The sequence below is a fragment of the Sus scrofa genome, chromosome 2, assembly GCF_054392235.1.
Source record: "Sus scrofa isolate SSC_HxYL_T2T_F1_AM1 chromosome 2, Sscrofa_HxYL_maternal_Yorkshire_Landrace_v2.0, whole genome shotgun sequence".
Taxonomy (NCBI): Eukaryota; Metazoa; Chordata; class Mammalia; order Artiodactyla; family Suidae; genus Sus; species Sus scrofa.
Window position 1 is genome coordinate 94,654,157 of NC_139384.1, and position 19,682 is coordinate 94,673,838.

Here is a 19,682-nt window from a genome sequence, read left to right on the forward strand (position 1 = left end):
AAGGAGAAACAATAGTATAGATACCTGTTTCTCCTCACACAGTTTACAGCTATTGGTACTGAACTCCAAGCAGACTGGATGTTAAAGTGAGTAGGAGATATAAGTGGAAGAAGCATTAAGAAAGAAGTTTGATTAGCAAACAACTGGTAGTATAAAATGCAAGGAGTTGGAGAGAAGAGAAGAAAAAAGAATATCATATTTAAAATTATGTGACACAAAGAGTTCAGACAAAATAAAAATGTTCTTTAGATTACAAGATTTTAAATCTAATAGTAACACACACATATACAATGGTATAGTATTCAGCCATGAAAAAGAAGGAAACCCTTCCATTTGTGACAACACAGATGGATCTCGAGGGCACTATGCTGAGTGAAATAAGTCAGACAGAGAAAGACAAGTGCTTTATGATCTCACTTATATGTAGACTCTAAAACAAAAACAAAATCACAGATGCAGAGAATAGACTGGTGGTTGGCAGAAGTAGGGGCAAGAGGTGGGTGAAATGGATAAAGGTAGTCAAAAGGTACACATATCCAGTTATGAAATAAATAAGTCATGGAACTGTAATACACAGCATGGTGGCTATAGTTGATAATACTGTACTGTATATTTGAAAGTTTCTAAAAAATTAGACCTTAAAAATTCTTACCACAAGAAAAAAGAAAAGAAGAACAGGGGGCATATATAGCTAGGTCTATGAAAAACTAGTTAAAAATAATGCCCAAACAAGAAATATATATATATATAACATCTTCCTCCAAAAAAAGATAAGAGGTATATAATTAATATGATCAGGATAAAACTTTTTAAGGACCCTGAGAGTTTATAGAAGTACACAAAATATACATGATTAAACTGTTTAGAGGAACAAGAAGTGTGATAGCAAAAAAAAATTATTTTTAATAGAAAAAATGTGAGTTTACTAAGGAAATAAATTTACTCATGGGATTCATGACCCAAAAGGCTTTCATAAAATTCATGGGTGTTGACCACTTTTTAAGACAGTAAAATGTCCTTTTCTGAACATTTCAAGTAATAAGGTAGAAAAATATCACTCTGGGAAGTACAATTACCTGTGAACATAACACATTAGATAACTTCATTAAGTCCTTTTTTTTTTGATCCTAAGCAACATTTGCATTCTTAAGAAATTCTAGGCCTTTTGTAGACAAAAATAGATAAATTCTAAAAACCCTAAAGGATTCCTCTCCTTTTCACTCACCTGTATTTTTTAGCTAGATCATCCCTTTCTGCCTTCTGCTTGGCAAGCACATCATCCATAACCTCCTTTATCTTTAACATCTTATCAATGTATTGTTCTAGAAACGTGATAAAATAAAAAGTTGAGAGATAGCAAATGTTAAATTTGGTCACATAGGACTTAGCCTTACTCTTAATTTAAAAAGCCATTATTTCCCCACCCTCTTCCCCAATATCAATGGCCCAGACACATAAATCAAGGCTTATGGAATTATGTCACTGTCTGGAAGTACCCTGAAGCGTATAAGTAAGAGCCCCATACCAAGAAGGAGCAGGCCAGCCTGAGTTCTACTACCGCTACCCCGCTAACTAAGCTTTATGAACCTGGACAAGTCATAGGACCTCTCTGGTCAGCTTCCTCACCTGCGAAATGAGGGTAGTAAAAGAAGATGAATAGGAAGATAAATACTTTGTCTGTTAAAAATTATTTCCTTTTTGAGTTCCCATGTGGCTCAGTGGGTTATGAACCTGACTAGTAACCATGAGGACACAGGTTCAATCCCTGGCCTTGCTCAGTGGGTTAAAGGATCTGGCGTTGCCGTGAGCTGTGGTGTAGGTCTCAGACACAGCTCGGTCCCGTGTTGCTGTCTGTGGCTGTGGTGTAGGCCGGCAGCTACAATTCTGATTCAACCTCTAGCCTGGGAACCTCCATGTGCCTCAGGTGTAGCCCTAAAAAACAACAACAAAAAAATTACTTTTTAAAATACAAAAGGAATACACTATCAATGTAAAGAAAAATTTAAAATAATATGAATGTTTACAGAGAAAATAATATGAATGTTTAGTGAGTATCCCACTCACCTAACTGCTTCTCTCACTCCACGAAAGAGATTGCTATTAATACTTTGGTAAGGGTGTGTGTGTAAATTTTTAAATATATTTATTTAATGTTTGTTCTATGTATTTATACTACACACAACAACTTATTGTATGTATTTAAAAATAAGAATCATGCTATCGGTTCTTGTTCTTTTACACTTAACATTTAGATAGGGCTATATGACATCTCAGGCCAGTTATAGATCTACATGGAATTGTTTTTATAATAATTACCTAAATTTTCCCTGCTTTCTTCCATTGCTTCCCAAGTAAAAGCATCATGACCCCTTCCCCATCACAAATTAACAGCCTTTACATGTAAATGTCAATTATGTCCAAATCCAAATTCTCAAAAAGGAAATTGAAAGGTTTAGATGAATACATTTTATTTCTTTCAAGCTACTTGCTATTCATTTCAGTTTTGGCTGTGTTTCTTAAGTTTTTTTCCTAATTCTTTCAGACTGATGCATATTTTTCTAGATAATTTAATTAGACAAAATCAGTGGTGGAAAAATGACGTAAAGTTCATAGTTGGAATTCGTTCCAGAACCTCTCTTTGCAAATCAAACAAATGGGAGTTCCCATCATGGCTCAGGGGAAACGAATCTGCCTAGTATCCATGAGGATGCAGGTTCGATCCCTGGCCTTGCTCAGTGGGTTAAGGATCCAGCATTGCTGTGAGCTGTGGTCTAGGTAGCAGACTCAGATCCTGTGTCGCTATGGTTGTGGCATTAGGCCGGCAGTTCTGATTCTACTCTTAGCCTGGGAACCTCCATATGCCGAGGGTGCAGCCCTAAAAAGACAAACAAAAAACAAAACACACACAAAAAACAAAAAAAGCAAATCAAATTATTTGACAAGTTGAGTCAGTGTTCCTGGAGTAGTTTCTATCTCCCTAATACTATGGCAAAAGATTAGTTTCACAATGCGATATGTGTGAGCTAACAAAAGGGAGAAACCTGTATGATAAGAATTTAGATAAGAATTTGTTTAGCAGATTTGACACTTTAATAAAAGATATTTACATTATCTATGTACCCTGTCACCAGCAGGGGTTTTCTTTTTTTCTTCATTTTTTTAGCTGAATCTATAGCATAAAGAAATTCCTGGGCCAGGGATCAAACCTGCAACACAGCTGCTGAGTGACAACACCAGAGCTGCTGCAGTGATAACACCAGATCCTTAACTCTGTATGTCACAGGGGAACTTTCTTTGAGTTTTAAACCACAGGTTAAAAAAAAAATCATAGTAATCTACATATTTCTATAAGAATGGACATAAAGATATTTTACATGTAACTTGATCCTATATACTTATTACGAGAATCAAAATTAATCAGTGGTATCTTAGAGAAAATCTAGAAACTGCCCTACTGTGTGTAGGATTTTAATACATGATAATGAGGCATTAGAGAGAGGAATTATTCAACAAATAAGAGTAGGCAAATGGGATAGTGATATGGGAGAAAGCCCTATTTTATCCTTATACCACATGCGGTAAAGAGATTTTAGATGAATTACAGATTTAACATACTTAGAAAAATAACATATAAAATGTTTAAAATGAACATTTTTCTGCCTCAATTCAGTTGAGGGACTAAAGATACTTGATATCAGTGGCCGAAATAGCTCAGGAGAGCATTAGGCTGAAGATCTTTGATATCAAAGTGAATATAAGACATCTGTATGAGAAAAGTTTACAAAGAAATGTACACAATGAAATTCATTACTCTTGGATCTCTCAACAGATCAAAGATAATATAAAAAGTGTCAGAATATGGAGGTGGTGAATTTGTGAGGCTGTTTCTTTAGAGAGCTGTAGCTTAACTGTGTGGGATTCTCCAACCTGAGCCATAAAAGTAAGAGGTGAGAGGGTTCCTCTCCTTTACCTCAAGCATAAAGGGGTAGTTTCTCAAAGTGCTATTAACAGCATAACACCCTTTTGTTGGGGTGATAATGGACCCATATCTGACTTCCTCTTTGAACATCCAGAGGTTGTGACCCAGGGAGCTTTTGCAGCAGGACAAAAAGAAAGTTGCTACTGTGCTAGGAATTCATTGTCCTTCCTTCTAATAGGAAAAAATTAAGTTATAAAGTTTGGGGGTGGGGAGGGGAGAAATGTTTCTAATCTTGGAAGCACTAAAAAAATAGCAAAGAACCTGACACACTCTACTTTACAGAATTTTGAGAATTTGAGAATTTCTGTATTTAAGCACACACTAACAGGTTACAAATAAAAAGACAGTTAAGTGGCAAAAAAAGATTTTGCAGCAGCTGTGGCAGAAAAGGGGTCAATAACTTGATTATATAAAATGGCTCCAATTTTTTATTTTTTTAAGTTCAGAATCTTTAGAAAAAAAAAATTTTTTTTTTTTTATGGCCACAGCCACGGCATATGCAAGTTCCCGGGCCAGGGACTGACTCCAAGCCAAGGCTGTGACCTTCACTGTGGCTGTGGCAATACCAGATCCTTTAACCTACTGCACCAGGCTGGGGATGGAACTCAAGTCTCTGCAATGACCTGAGCCACTGCAGTCAGTTTCTAAACACACTGTACCACAGCAGGAACTCCTTTTATTTCATTCTTAAAAGTTTTAATTGAGGTATAGTTGATTTACAACGTTGTGATAATTTCTGCTGTACAACAATATGATTCAGTTATATACATATACACATATCCATTCTTTTTCAGATTTTCCTGTATAGGTTATCACAGAATATTGAGCAGAGTTCCCTGTGCTATACAGCAGGTTCTCTTTGACCATCCATTCCATATACAACAGTGTGCATATACCAAGCCCAAACCCCCCATCCACTCCTTCCCCCCACCTGTCCCCTTTGGTAACTGTTAAGTTTGTTCTCAAAGTCTGTCAGCCTGTTTCTGTTTTGTAAATAAGTTCATTTGCATTATTTTTTTAGACTCCACATGTAAGTGATATCATATGATGCTTTTCTTTCTCTCTGACTTACAAAATGGCTCCAGTTTATTAACAAACAGGAGAGTCAATTTATGAAACAGAAAATAAAACTAGTGAATAATAATAATAATAATAATAAGGCAAGTGAAAATATGAGGGTTATCTTCTGATTAAAGAGGAAAAATTATTTTATTTGAAAATACTGATGCAGTGTAAAGGAAAACAAACATTAAGGTACACTGGTGGAAGTATAAATTATTATTTAACAGTTTAGGAAATCAATTTACTAATATGAATCAAGAGATTTTAAAATGTTTATATATTTTTGAAATTCTCCTGTGGTACAGCAGGTTAAGGATCCAGAAGTGTCACTGCAGTGGCTTGGGTTGCTGCTATGGTATGGGTTTGATTCCTGGCCTGGGAAACTTCCACATGCCATGGGCATGGCCAAAAGAAGGTCTATATATTTTTGACTCATAATTCCAATTATGTTAATTTTTCCTAAGAAATTAATCCTAAATCTAGAAAAAGCTATGTGTTGTAGAATAGTAAAAAACTGGGAAAACCTAAATGCTCAACAAAAAGAAAAAAATTAAGTAAACTATAGAACATTTATTGAGCAGGATACTTTATAGCCACTAAGAATGATGACTATGAGAGAAAAGAATGTAAAAATAGCACATCTAGCCTGATCCAAACTACACTTCTTAAAAATTTTGCTGAGGTATAATTATATAACTATGTTCTTAGGAAAAAAAGAAAACAAAAACACCAAAATATTGTGGTGGGGCAGTAGGTAATTTTAGCACAGTTTTTCCTCATTATTATTTTTGAAGTGTATCTATTTGCCTTTTCTAATGAAAAAAGTATACATTTGTAAAATTAATCTTAGTTGTGTAAGATATTACAAATACTAAATAAAATATATGGGCTATACATATTGTTTGGAAGTATAAATTATTTCACATTATTTTCCTCAAAATGTAACCCGTATCATGTGTTAGGCCATAACGAGTAGAAGAATGGGTATAATTTTAAAAGAAATAATTTTTTAAGGGTATACAACATGAGTTAGGCTAAGAGATTAATTAACACTTGTATCCTGCCACACAAAAGATTGATGAGATACTTTAAGTTACTTTATATTTAATCAATCACTTTTAACATTCAGATCTACATCTCTGAAGAGCTACTTTCTACCTTGTAAATCATAACTCAAGAAAATTAGCTGTGAGCTATCAAAGGTTTACAAATTTCACTGGGGTTTTGAGAAATTAGATTAGGTCAGGGATCAGAATCTAATGTACTACTTGGAATCCCTAGTGTTTTGTAAACAGAAAGGCATCTATGCAGTAAGACATTCACCTGGTAAATGTGCTCACCTGAAAGGTATAAGGATTTACTCTACTTGTGCCACCACTACTCATTTCTTTTCTGATTTTCTTTTAAGAATTACCATAGCTGGGTGAAGCTGAAAAATCACGTAGTCAAATAATTTTGTCATATCTCTATCTAAACATTTCACTGGTAGTGGCTGATCTATGATCATGGTTCTGAGTGTTTCTCAAATTATTCATACTATACCTTGACTCTAGAAGTATCTCTATCAACAACTACACAAACTACTGGCTTGCATCATTAATTTCTAATGATCATTCTTGGCATGTCTGCATTTAAAAAGACCACTTTTTCAGCCACTGTAAGCTCTGAAATAAACATGTAACTTAAGAAGATAAGGTAGCAATATCTTAGATGATTGAAACAAACTTGAGAATGAATAAATATTTACCTGCATCTTCAGGAGTTCTTATTTCAAACTGTAATAAATTTTCTTGCTTTTCTTCTATATCTTGTAGAATGGAACTGATGGTCTGATGCTATCAGATAAAAATACCAAAAACTTAATTACATGAAGACAGACATTCTTCTCTGATATGAAATTGACAAATGCTCAATAAAAGTGCTACAGAAAGTGTCTCAAAAATGTTCATTTCCCTTTTTGTTCATAATGTACTCATGATATATTTAAACTTAACTGTATAAATAGTCCATATTGGGGAAAAAAGTAAACTTAGCTATATCTTGATTTATGTAGCAGATCTGAGGCTGGAAAATAGAATGCAAGAGCAGCAACCATACAAAGACTCATAATTTCTCAATGACTTCTGTTATAATTATAGGTACAGGAGAAAGAAAAACCCAAAAAACCCAGGACACAGTATTTAAAAACTACACACATGCAACAAGTTCACTTGAAGGCTTTATGACTATCACTGCACACTGTTAAAATCTCACATATAAGATTTTAGAAACACCAAACACCACACTCTCAAAAACTCACAAAGGGGATTTAAAATCACCTCTTTATGCACTTGTCAGTACTAATATTCCCATGTGAAATGCCTTCAATGACTTCACCCAGATCCCTCTCTTTCTTATAAGAGACAGAATTGCAGAGCAGACTCTGGAACCAGACTGCCTGGGTTTGAATTCTAGCTCCCACTCTTCCTAGCTGGTTGGCTACAGCAAGTTAATCGTCTCCTTGCCTGAACTGAGTAACATGTGAAATGCTTAGGACAGGGCCAGCACAGAGTAAGAGCTCAGTAAGTATTGCTTATTATTATTGTATAAAACCAGTCTCACACATGAAACCTCTAATCTAATCCATACTGCTTTCTCCTTTCTCAGAATTACTTAAGAATTTTAGTGCTACATAAGTTAGCATTAACATGTATAATGTTTTATAGATGGTATTTCCTCCATCAAAATAATGAGATCTTGTAGGCAGGAGCATGGCTTTCATATTTGTATATGGTTTCCACACTCCTGGATACACAGTTTTTGCTCAATAAATGACAATGGATGGACCAATTCACATATCCTTTAATATGTTCTCAATATACATTCATTTTTAAAACATGTAGGTCCTCAAAGCCTTGTAAAGTGCGTTGCTCTAAAATTTTACTATGGTGTCTCCAAGGGATATGGAAAATGCAGATAATAAAACCATCCAGTTATGTGGAAAGGCAATCTCACTGCTGTCATTTAGGAAATGCACTGAAGTGAAACTATAAAATATAAATATTCAATATTTATCTTTTTTTTTTTTTTTTTACACTGAATAGCTATGGTTATAAAAGCAAACTAAAGATCTGAATGTGTGCCCAGGCTGAGCCTCTACCTACACGTCTGGATAAAGAAAACATCTTTTGGTGCTGACTTTCCTTGCTGTTCTGCCTCATACTGTAGATGTACTCTGTCTTGTCCACCAGGGGCCAAAACCTTTCACGCTGCACCTGCTCCACATTTCATCACAGACGTGTGGTAACTTTCCCTCTAAGATCCCCCTTCTTCGTCCTTCATTACTACTAGTTTATCTTACCAAAAAAAAAAAAAAATCCTAACTTTGTCTTCAAGCAACTTATAGTTTATACTCTTGTCTACATATAGATAGTTTACACTCTAGTTTATACTCTAATTATTATAAAGCTTCACTATGATTTTATTCCAGATTTGTAACTGTTACTATGGCAGGGTCATCTTTTTTTTTTTTTTTTTTTTTGGCCTCTGATACCTCTTTTATAATTTTGTATAATAAAGTGTAGTGATTAAGAGAATACACTCTGGAGCCAGATTGCCTGGAGTTTAAATCTGCCACTGCTACTTAAGAGAAATGTAATTTTGGGTTAAGTTGTCAAACCTTTCTTATTTTAGCTTCCTTTCGATAATGGGGAAGGTAATGAGATTAAAAGAAACTACCCAGAAGGATTATTATGAGGACTATATCAGCTAATATAAAGCACTTAGAGGAAAGCTTACTGTATAATGAGTACTCAGTGAACGTCAACTATTATTACTACTCTGTATTCATTGTATGAGGGTAGAGAAGGAAGCTGCCTACCTGCTGTGATTTGAAGGTGTTAGAAGGTAGCACCAGGAGTTCCCATCGTGGCGCAGTGGTTAACGAACCCGACTAGGAACCATGAGGTTTCGGGTTCGATCCCTGGCCTTGCTCAGTGGGTTAACGATCCGGCGTTGCCGTGAGCTGTGGTGTAGGTTGCAGACGCGGCTTGGATCCAGCGTTGCTGTGGCTCTGGCGTAGGCTGGTGGCTACAGCTCCAATTCGACCCCTAGCCTGGGAACCTCCATATGCTGCGAGAGCGGCCCAAGAAAATGGCAAAAAGACAAAAAAAAAAAAGAAGGTAGCACCAAACTAAAATCATCTTTTTTTTTCTTTGCATCTGGCCATAGGATCACCACCTACCTCCAATTTGGTTTGAAATTTTCAATATTTGAAATCTATTTCACATTTACGAAAGATATACTCTCAATGACTTTAAAGTCCTCATATTTCTTTCAAGTTTTTTTCCTTTTCTTTGAAGTTGGTTTTCATTAATCTCCTCTATCTCCATTACATTTCTCTGAGGTTCGGCATCTAAAATGATATACATTAGGAGTTCCCATCATGGCGGAGCAGAAACAAATCCGACTAGGAACCATGAGGTTGTGGATTCGATCCCTGGCCTCACTCAGTGGGTTAAGGATCCAGTGTTTCTATGAGCTGTGGTGTAGGTTGCAGACGCAACGGCTTGGATCTGGCGTTGCTGTGGCTCTAGCGTGAGCCAGCAGCTGTAGCTCCAATTTGACCCCTAGCCTGGGAACCTCCACTGAAAAAAAAAAAGGATACACATTATTCCCGAAGCAAATACATTTAATAACAAATGGTGGTTTTTCCATAATGTTTTCATCTTTCTTGGAAATATACCCTAACGATACTTAAATTAAGGTCAATATGGTGAGCTGAGCTGATATATATAAGGACCCCTTTTCTACTCCCGAAACATAGAAAAATATATTAGACTAGATATAATAAACTTTACACACTACACACAACACACACACATCATACACCACACACACACACACACACACACCCTAAGACCAGCAAAAGAAAGGGGAATGAAATGAAGCCAGCAGTGGCTCATAAAGGATTTGGAACAAACATAGGCACTGGGAGCTGGGTTTTTAATGCCGACAAGGGAATAGGAGATAAGGCTTCAGGCTCACATGAGGAAGGGGTCGTAATGGAGTCCCTTCATAAAACTAGTGACTTTGAGTGGGTGTCCTTTAGCTTAAATAAGGATTAGAAAAATTCTACTTGTCACCTATCCAAGGCTTTGGGTAGAAGATTAGAGACTCCAGTCTATGCTACACATGTATGTGAGAACTAAATTTATACCATCTATGTGGTTCAGGAACCCAAACTAAGAAATTAGCATAAAAACTGGTGTGAAACTGATAAACCTTTAGGGCCCCAGCAGAGGCAGATGTTAAACACAAAGCCTAGGCACACTGAAACTTCCACAGTAAACCACCTGGACTGAAATGAAGTTACATTAAAAAACTGGGAATTCCCATCATGGCTCAGTGGTTAACGAATCGGACTAGGAACCATGAGGTTGCAGGTTCGATCCCCGGCCTTGCTCAGTGGGTTAAGGATCTGGTGTTGCCATGAGCTGTGGTGTAGGTTGCAGATGCAGCCCAGATACTGCGTTGCTGTGGCTGTGGTGTAGGCTGGCAGCTATAGCTCCAATTAGACCTCTAGCCTGGGAACCTCCATATGTCACAGGTGCAGCCCTGAAAAGACAAAAAGACAATAAAAAAAAATTATATACCACATCTTCCGAATATCCAGCACAAATGAACATCTCCTCAGAAAAGAAAATCATGGACTTGGAGAAAAGACTTGTGGCTGCCTGATGAGAGGGGGAGGGAGTGGGAGGGATCGGGAGCTTGGGCTTATCAGACACAACTTAGAATAGATTTACAAGGAGATCCTGCTGAGTAGCATTGAGAACTTTGTCTAGATACTCATGTTGCAACAGAACAAAGGGTGGGGGAAAAATGTAATTATAATGTATACATGTAAGGATAACTTGATCCCCTTGCTGTTTAGTGGGAAAAAAAAAATTATAGGAGTTCCCACTGTGGTTCAGTGGGTTAATAACTCAACTAGTTGCAATCCCTGGCCTCGCTCAGTGGGTTGCAGTGCTATGGCTATGGTGTAGGCCAGCAGCTGCAGATTCAATATGACCCCAAGCCTGGGAACTTCCATGTCACAGGTGCAGCCCACTGCCTTCCCTGCCCCAAAAAATTAGAAACCACATGAAGAATCATATTATCATGAGAAAGAGTCATAAGGAGACTTTAAAATTCCTTTTTAAATGTTTGGAAAAATCTTTTAAAATGCCATCAATATTGTAAGGCAAGATCTCTTTACTACGTTTTTTTAAAACAAAAATTTTGGAGTTCCCTGGTGACCTAGAGGTTAAGATTCTGGTGTTATCACTGCTGTGTGGCTCAGGTTCGATTCCTGAGTTGGGAATATCTGCATGCTATAAGCATGGCCAAAAAACCCACCAAATTTTAAAGGAAACATAGAAGTTCTGGAGTTCCCATAGTGGCACAGCAGAAATGAGTACAACTAGGAACGATGATATTGCAGGTTCAATCCCTGGCCTCGCTCAGTGGGTTAAGGATCTGGTGTTGCCATGAGCTGTGGTGTAGGTTGCAGATGCAGCTCGGATCTGGGGTTGTTGTGGCTGTGGCGCAGGCTGGCAGCTGCAGCTCTGATTTGACCCCTAGCTTGGGAACCTCCATATGCTGCAAGTGTGGCCCTAAAAAGACAAAAGACAAAAAAAAAAAAAAAACCCAAGAAACAAAAAACAAACAAAAAAAACCCCCACAGAATTTCTAGAAATAAAAAATATAGTCATTGAAATCAAATACTCAATGTATGGGTTAAATAGATTAGAAATATATGAAGAGAGAAGTAATAAACTGGAAGAGAGACCAAAGGGTATTACCCAGAATACAGAGCAGAGAGTTAAAAAGAAGAAAAATATGAAAAACATATTAGGAGACAAAGAGACTGGTCTAACAGCCATCTAAACATGAGTTTCAAAAAATGGAGAATACTGACAATGGGGGAGAGGCAATATTCAAAGATATAAGGGCTAAGAGTTTCCAGAATACAAATGAGAAATGCGTCTCCAGATTAAAGGAGCATGTCTAGTACTGAGTATAATTAATACAAACACATATACATTTAGATACAACCTAGTGAAACCACAGAATGTAAAAGAAAAATCTTAAAAACTACATGCTTAAAAGGCATATTATCTACAATAGAATCACAATTAGATTGATAACTGACTTTTCATTCATTACCATAGATACTAGGAACAACATAAGATATTTTTGAAATGCTGGAGCAAACACAATTTAGTTTGAATACTGCTTAAAATATTTCAGGTATTAACCAGTTGATTAGTCATAGTTTAGACTCAATGAGTGATATTTTCCCCTCTATGTGAACAATATTATTATTACATTAAAATATTAATATTACAATAAAATGATATTTCATTGAGAATGCTACTTAAGAAGTTAGTGTCTAGTAAGCTGTGTGTTTTCATCAAACTAAGGATATCCATCTTATAAATTAATATATGCACAACTCTATGTTATTTTTTTCAAAAATATACCTTTACTTGAGAGATTTCACATACAGCAAACACTGTTGCTATAAACCAAGTGGGATCCAGGCTGGTTAAACCAGATTACTTTCCTCTTCTGTCTGGGTTCCAGGATCTTTCCTACTGAGTATACATCCTAGATACTTTTTGGGAGTGAGTGGGTTAAGACACACCATGACAGTGATGCTGTCTGTGGAATAAGAAGTAGCCAAAGAACTCAATGCAGGTGTAAAGGTTAGGAGCTGAACTACAATTCTGTGTTCAATGCAGACAGTGGAGAGTTAACATATTTTCTTGACTCATTCTGCTCAATTATGCTATATCATTTTCTTAGGACAAAAACATTTTCAAACTGCATGTCCTTAAAATGGAAAGAGTATTGCCCAATAGCCAATGGCTGGCCGGCCTACAGAATGGCATTTTCCAGGCTGAAGAACAAAAGGATTTCAACTTTACTCACCACAGGAAGGTTTTCTTCTGTTTTCTTTTGATGTGAAAGAGAATGTGTATCGAAAGTTTTGCAGTCCTCACAAAAACACTGTTTTTGTTTTTTTAACCGGATAGCAGGAACTTTAACAAATAAAATTAGAAAATATATTAATGCCTGATGGGAGGGGGAGGGAGTGGGAGGGATCGGGAGCTTGAGCTTATCAGACACAACTTAGAATAGATTTACAAGGAGATCCTGCTGAGTAGCATTGAGAACTATGTCTAGATACTCATGTTGCAACAGAACAAAGAGTGGGGAAAAAAATGTAATTGTAATGTATACATGTAAGGATAACTTGATCCCCTTGCTGTAGAGTGGGGAAAAAAAAAAAAAAGAAAATATATTAAGAATGTGAAAAATTTTGGCCTTATTTTATTAATTATAATGGTGATAGGAATGGAAAGGATACATCAAGTTTATAATTACTATGATGTCCTAATGTTGGTAAGTCCCTTATTATTTATTATTATTATTAATTGACTAATTACAGCTAACATTTATTGAATACTTATCACATGCTGGATATTGAACTCTTCCCCTGCATAATTTTTTTTTTCTTAGGGCTGCACCTGCAGCCTATAGAGGCTTCCAGGTTAGGTGATGAATCAGAGCTGCAGCTGCCGGCCTACGCCACAGACACAGCAGCACCAGATCCAAGCCACATCTGCAACCTATACCACAGCTCACGGCAATCCCAGATCCTTGAACCCACTGAGCGAAGCCAGGGATCAAATCTGCATCCTCATGGATACTAGTGAGATTCTTACTCCACTGAGCCACAACAGGAACTCCTCCCTGAATATTCTTATTTAATCTTCATATGATCTCTGTGAAGTAGGTAGTTATTTGTATTCATTTTACAGAATAGAAACATGAAGCTTAGAGGGATTCAAGAAGTTGCCTAATGTCACGTGCTAGCATTGAAACCAAATTTGATTCAAGCCATGCTCTTAACCACTATGACTATAATTCCTTGTCTCCATAAAGTTCTCTCTGAACTTTTTCTCATTCTGAATTCCCTTTCTCCATGTGGGGGTACCCTATACCTCTCATTCCATAGGGATATATACTAGGAACAACAGAAAAGTGGGAATAAATATAGCACTTTATAACAGAGTGACCAATAACCCCAAATACGGGCATGAGGAGGGAGAGAGAGATGGCTAGGGCTCTAAGAAAGGCCCTGAGCCTATGGATTTACCAATATCGTCAGGTAAAGAAAAGAGGATTTTTCTATCAGTATCACGACTTTGATCCACATGCGATTTAGTTCACTAACCACATAGGACACAATGATCATGCTTGGCTCTGAACAATCATATTGGTAATATGATTCTTCCCCTGAAAACCAACAGTTGGTAAAAACTGGTAGGCTGGGGGAAAGCATGTGACAGGGGTTCTCTTCCCAATGTTCTCCCTCACAGAGAGGAGAGATCAATTCCTGGATTTCTTCTTCTATGCATCAAGCCTCAAGCCATGAGGGAAAAGGAAGAACAATTTCCTCTACCTCTACTCAACACTTGCAAAATTGTGTTCAACTGCCTGTTTTCTAGTTAGTCTCCCTGCAACACTGGAAGTTGGAAGCTCCTCTTGGGCAAGTGCCTGGTTTGTATAGCATATGCTTAACAAATGTATGTTTTCTAAATCACTGTTCACTAGATGCTTATTGCTTATATACAACTATTGCATTATTATTTAAATGCAAACTATTGCTAAAGAATGGTTCACAAAATTTTACCTGACTATACATTCCCTTGAAATATTCTTTCTACTACAATATATATTACACATACACACACATACATATTTGCTTAACAGATTCATATTCTAGCACTAGAATACTAGAGTCTGGAAAAGTTGCCATCAGGTCAAATTTTGCATGAATCATTACAAATTCTGAAGTAATGGAATCCTAGTTGCAAAGAGTTTAATATAATGTCATCCTTTTCCAGTCTCACTACAAGTAAACCAATCTGCATAGTTCCAGTAACATCCCTATCTCAGATCCAGTGTTAGGGAGATTGACTGTTTAATGCATGGTACATGTTTCATTTCAAAATACAATTCCAATACAGTAGGATCATATATGATCCATAAATTAAACCAAGTTTGGATATGCTATCACTAAAAATAAAGGATGCTTTTCAAGAGTTTAAAAAACATACGAATCATTTATTCCCAGTTAAGAAACAATTTACACAAATCTGAAGATTTTTTTCCCTAAGCACAAGTATACACTTGTATAAAAAGCCAGCTATATTGCCCTACATACCAGTGACTACAGCATCAGTCTCATCTCTATTATGAGTCTCAATAGCACCATAAGATTTTAGCAGGTCTTTCATGTTTTCATCATCTGCTTTATCCAAAGCAGTCTTCTGCTTCTGATCCTTTTGATTGGGGTTTGCTCCATGCTGCAGTAGAATCTCGGCTGCCTAGAAGGTATTTTTTCAAAGTTATTTCTACAGACACCTAAGATCAGTAATTTCTCCTTTCACTGTAAGACATTACTACAAAATATTAAAAGTTATCAAAGAGTTTTCAAACTCTGACCAAGAAAATTTTGATTAAGTTTGATATGACAACTGTAAAGTGATCCACTGATTTGGGCTGATCTGTCCTCACAGGAGAACAAAACAAGCAGTACCAGATATGCTGCTTTCACTGCCATAAGAGGCAGATTTAGGTAGGCTGATGTGCAGAAGGATTTATTCTATATCTTTAACAAAGCCCTTGATCGTCCCCTAAGCTGCTAGAGGATAGGGTGGGAAGGGAGCAAGGATCATTTCAAGATCATATTATATTATATTATAAGCTGTATTAAAAATTGCTATTAGGAATTCCCATTGGGGCTCAATGGGTTATGAACCCAACTGGTATCCATGAGGATGTGGGTTTGATACTTGTTCTTGCTCAGTGGGTTAAGGATCAGGTGTTACTGCAAGCTGTGGTGTAGGTCGCAGGCAAGGCTCAGATCTGGTGTTGCTGTGCTGCGATGTAGGCCAGAAGCTGCAGTTCCAATTGGGCCTCGAGCCTGGGAACTTCCATGTGCTATGGGTGTGACCCTAAAAAGCAAAAAACAAAACAAAATAAAATTGCCATTAGACGTAGTTGAATAAAGTTCTATTTGAACTATATTTCAGATATGTTTATTGTTTAGGAGGTTTTATGAGCTATCCCAGGAACCTAATGCCCATTCTAATAATCTCTGTGCAAATATGTTATATCTCCTAAATATATGACCTACAATCATAGAATGTTAACAAAATAAAAAAACAGAAATAATCCACTCCAACCCCATCTTCTACAGAAGAGGAAGCTAAGGTCAAAGAGCAATGCTCTAACACTTTGGGGGTTGAAATTTCTAATATAAATAACATTTCTTGGAATAAGTCAAAATTGTATATTAGAATTAAATTTGTAATTGATTAAAGTTAAAACATGATTAGTTGACAATATAAGTCAATTAGTAAAATCAGCCAATGATTTCATCTGCACAAGGCAAGCAAGTGATTCAAACCATTGAAAAAACCTTCTGAATTCATAAGAATGGTCAAATATGGTAAAAATATGCTATGTGCGAGTAGTAGCTTCTCTCTCTCTACTTGTGTCCAGGCATGGAGAAGCAGAAAAATTCAGGAGCAAATGAGCCAGTAGAAATTACAAGGATAGTCCCTTTATTTGTTCTGTCAGCCTAGAGTTAGCTCAGCATACAGGAAAGCATATTTGTTTTAAAGTCAAGCAGAAAACTCACTCCTACTACTCACTATGTCCTTGGGCAAATTACTTATCATCTGAAACTCGTTTTTATCACCTATGAGGATTAAATGTGAGCCCTTGTAAGGTATTTGGCACACAGTGGGGCTTAGGAAAATAGTTCCCTAATCAGCCCTGTATAAGCTCGGTAATGGTTCTGCCCATCTTCTCTGCTGGCTTTTTGCCTAGCCTTAGACAGTTTTCTTATACACATTTGTAGATCAGCCAAAGGGATTTCTTTCTTTTTTTTTTTTTTTTCTTTTTGATCTTTTTGTCTTTTTCAGGGCTGCACCTGCAGCATATGGAGGTTCCCAGGCTAGGGGTTGAATCGGAGCTGTGGCTGTCAGCCTATGCCAGAGCCACAGCAATGCAGGATCCAAGCCAAGTCTGCAACCTACACCACAGCTCACGGCAACGCCGGATCCTTGACCCACTGAGCAAGGTCAGGGATCGAACCCAAGTCCTCATGGATGCTAGCTGGGGTCATTAATCACCGAGCCACGATGGGAACTCCAAAATGAGGGGATTTCTCTTTAAATCTCTGGAGAGTTCTCTTGGTACAGATCTTTTCCATCCGGTATTTTGCCCCATAAATTCTCACTGTTGGAGCCTTTTAAACTCCAAATTTTATCTTTTCAACTCACTGAGACCATAGGGCTATGTTTTCTTCCTCCCTAAGCATTCTCCTGGAAACTTCCTCTAGTCCATAATGTGGGGCAGTCATAGGGCTCATCTCATTTGCTTCATTTTGCTCAGGGACCAATGCCCTCTGCTGCATGTGGTCCAATATCTCAAAAATTTTATTTAATATATTTTGCTCATGTTTCTAGTTGTTAAGGTGGGAAGGGATATCTTTTCCCTGCTATTCTATCTTGTCCAAAAGTGGATGTCCATCCCTACCCACATTTTATCTTTTTAAAAAATCATTTCCTTTCAGAGTTCCCTCATGGCTCAGTACCTTAAGGACCTGGTGTTGTCACTGCAGTGGCTCTGGTTAGAGCTGTGGCAGGGGTTCAATCCCTGGCCTGGGGGATTTTTGCATGCCACGGGCATGGCCGTACGAAAAAAATCTTACCTTTCATTCTCTTTTTTCTTATCTTTTTATTCTTTACATTTAAAAAGGTAGAATACATGAATGCATGACCATCTTGAAATAAGTTAAATAGAAAATAAGTGTTTTTTTTTTTTTTGCTTTTTAGGGCCACACCCACAGCATATAGAAGCTTTCAGGCTAGGGGTCGAGTCAGAACTGCAGGTGCCAACCTACACCACAGCCACAGCAACATGGGATCCAAGCTGCATCTGCGACCCACACCACAGCTCACGGCAATGCCGGATCCTTAACTCACTGAATGGAGCCAGGAATTGGACCCCCATCCTCGTGGATACTAGCCAGGTTCATTATCATTGAGCCACAATGGGAACTCCAAGATTTTTTTTTAATTGAAAATTAAAAAGAAAATAAGGTATTTAATAACTGCATGTAGTCATGCATGAAAGAAAATTAAGAATTAAGTATATAGGATGCTACAGAATTGATCCTGATTAGGTATATAAAACCATGTGTTTAACTCTCTTGCTCTCTTTTTAATCTTCCTAGATAATCTATCAATATTCTATCTCAAAATAAAGTAATATGGACAAAAAGGAAAAAATGAGTCAGAAATGAAATGAGCCAATGACAGAAGAACTGTCACATGGTGGGAAAATTAATGAAGATATGAGGAAAGATGCTTGCAGTATGTCAGTGTCAAAGGAATTGAAATATCATTAAAAATACTACCTCCTTCTTTTCAAATAGAACATTTCTCCTTAAAATAAAGGCAATAAAGATATGAAAGGTTATCCTTAGGTAAGAGGATATAAATGATCCTCTAGATCAAGCAACAGCAAACTATGGCCCACGGGCCAAATCCAGTCTGCTGCCTGATTCTGTAAATAAAGTTTTGCTGGCACATAGCCAAACCCACTCATTTCCATACTACTTATGGTTGCTTTTGCACTAGAACAGCAGCCGAGTAACTGCAATAGACATTGTATGGCCCAGAAAACCTAGACTGTTGATTTTCTAGCCCTTTTCAGGAAATATCTGCCAATCCTTGCTCTAGACCAAAGCTGGCCAACAGAGTTTCCTGTGATGATGGAATGTTCTAATCTGCACTGTCCAATATGGGAGCCACTTGTTGCATGTGGTTATTGAGCCCTTCAAATACGGCTAATACGAAAATTTTTAAATTTTGATTTAATTGATTTAAAATTGAAATTGAAATAGCCACATGTGGTTAGCGGCTACAATACAGAACAGTATAGCTCTAGATCAAAATCCTTGTTCAGGGGTAAAGATACCTTTATCTTTTTTAAGCATCAGAACGAGGCTTGGAACTCAAGCTTTCCAATACCAGTTCGGTGTTTTACCTACTAAACCAAGCTCCACTTCTGCTATTTCCTGTGGTTAATTTTCAATTCTTGAATTTATCTTCACATTGGACCCTCATATATGAGTAATCACTTTCTCCAACCACATAAGTTACCAAATTACTATGAGAGAAGCTAGAATCTTCAAAACAGGAAAAATCTCACTCATGAAGGCCACTTACAAAATCCAATCCTATCAAATACGCCCCCCCCCCCACCCCCGGCCTGGCCCTGGCTCATTAACATGGCTTTTTCCCCATCCATCAAGTCCACATCTTTTTCTTGGTTTTTGGTCAGCTTACCACTGATCACTGATATTATAAACCATCAACAATAAAATGGAAATATACTATGCATGATTATAAAGTCAAAATGCTCAGATGTAGGACTTCCTGAAGTCTTGTATTAAATAAGGTTGCAGAAATGCTTGAAGTACCTGTGACTCCATTGATGCTGATGCAGCTATGTATCCTTGCTACGCTGC

At 37.1% G+C, this 19,682-nt stretch overlaps 1 protein-coding gene across 2 annotated transcripts in view; it reads right to left on the reverse strand.

Moving 5' to 3' along the window:
• ANKRD31 (ankyrin repeat domain 31) overlaps window positions 1-19,682 on the reverse strand; it is a 171,987-nt gene that overhangs the window by 40,727 nt on the left and 111,578 nt on the right. For both annotated transcript variants that reach the window (XM_085013838.1, XM_085013837.1), the window contains exons 19-22: window positions 15,300-15,462; window positions 12,998-13,107; window positions 6,789-6,876; window positions 1,226-1,322 (exon numbers count right to left, since the gene is read on the reverse strand). In XM_085013838.1, coding sequence (XP_084869964.1) covers window positions 1,226-1,322; window positions 6,789-6,876; window positions 12,998-13,107; window positions 15,300-15,462 — 458 coding nt within the window. The remainder of the gene's footprint in view (window positions 1-1,225; window positions 1,323-6,788; window positions 6,877-12,997; window positions 13,108-15,299; window positions 15,463-19,682) is intronic.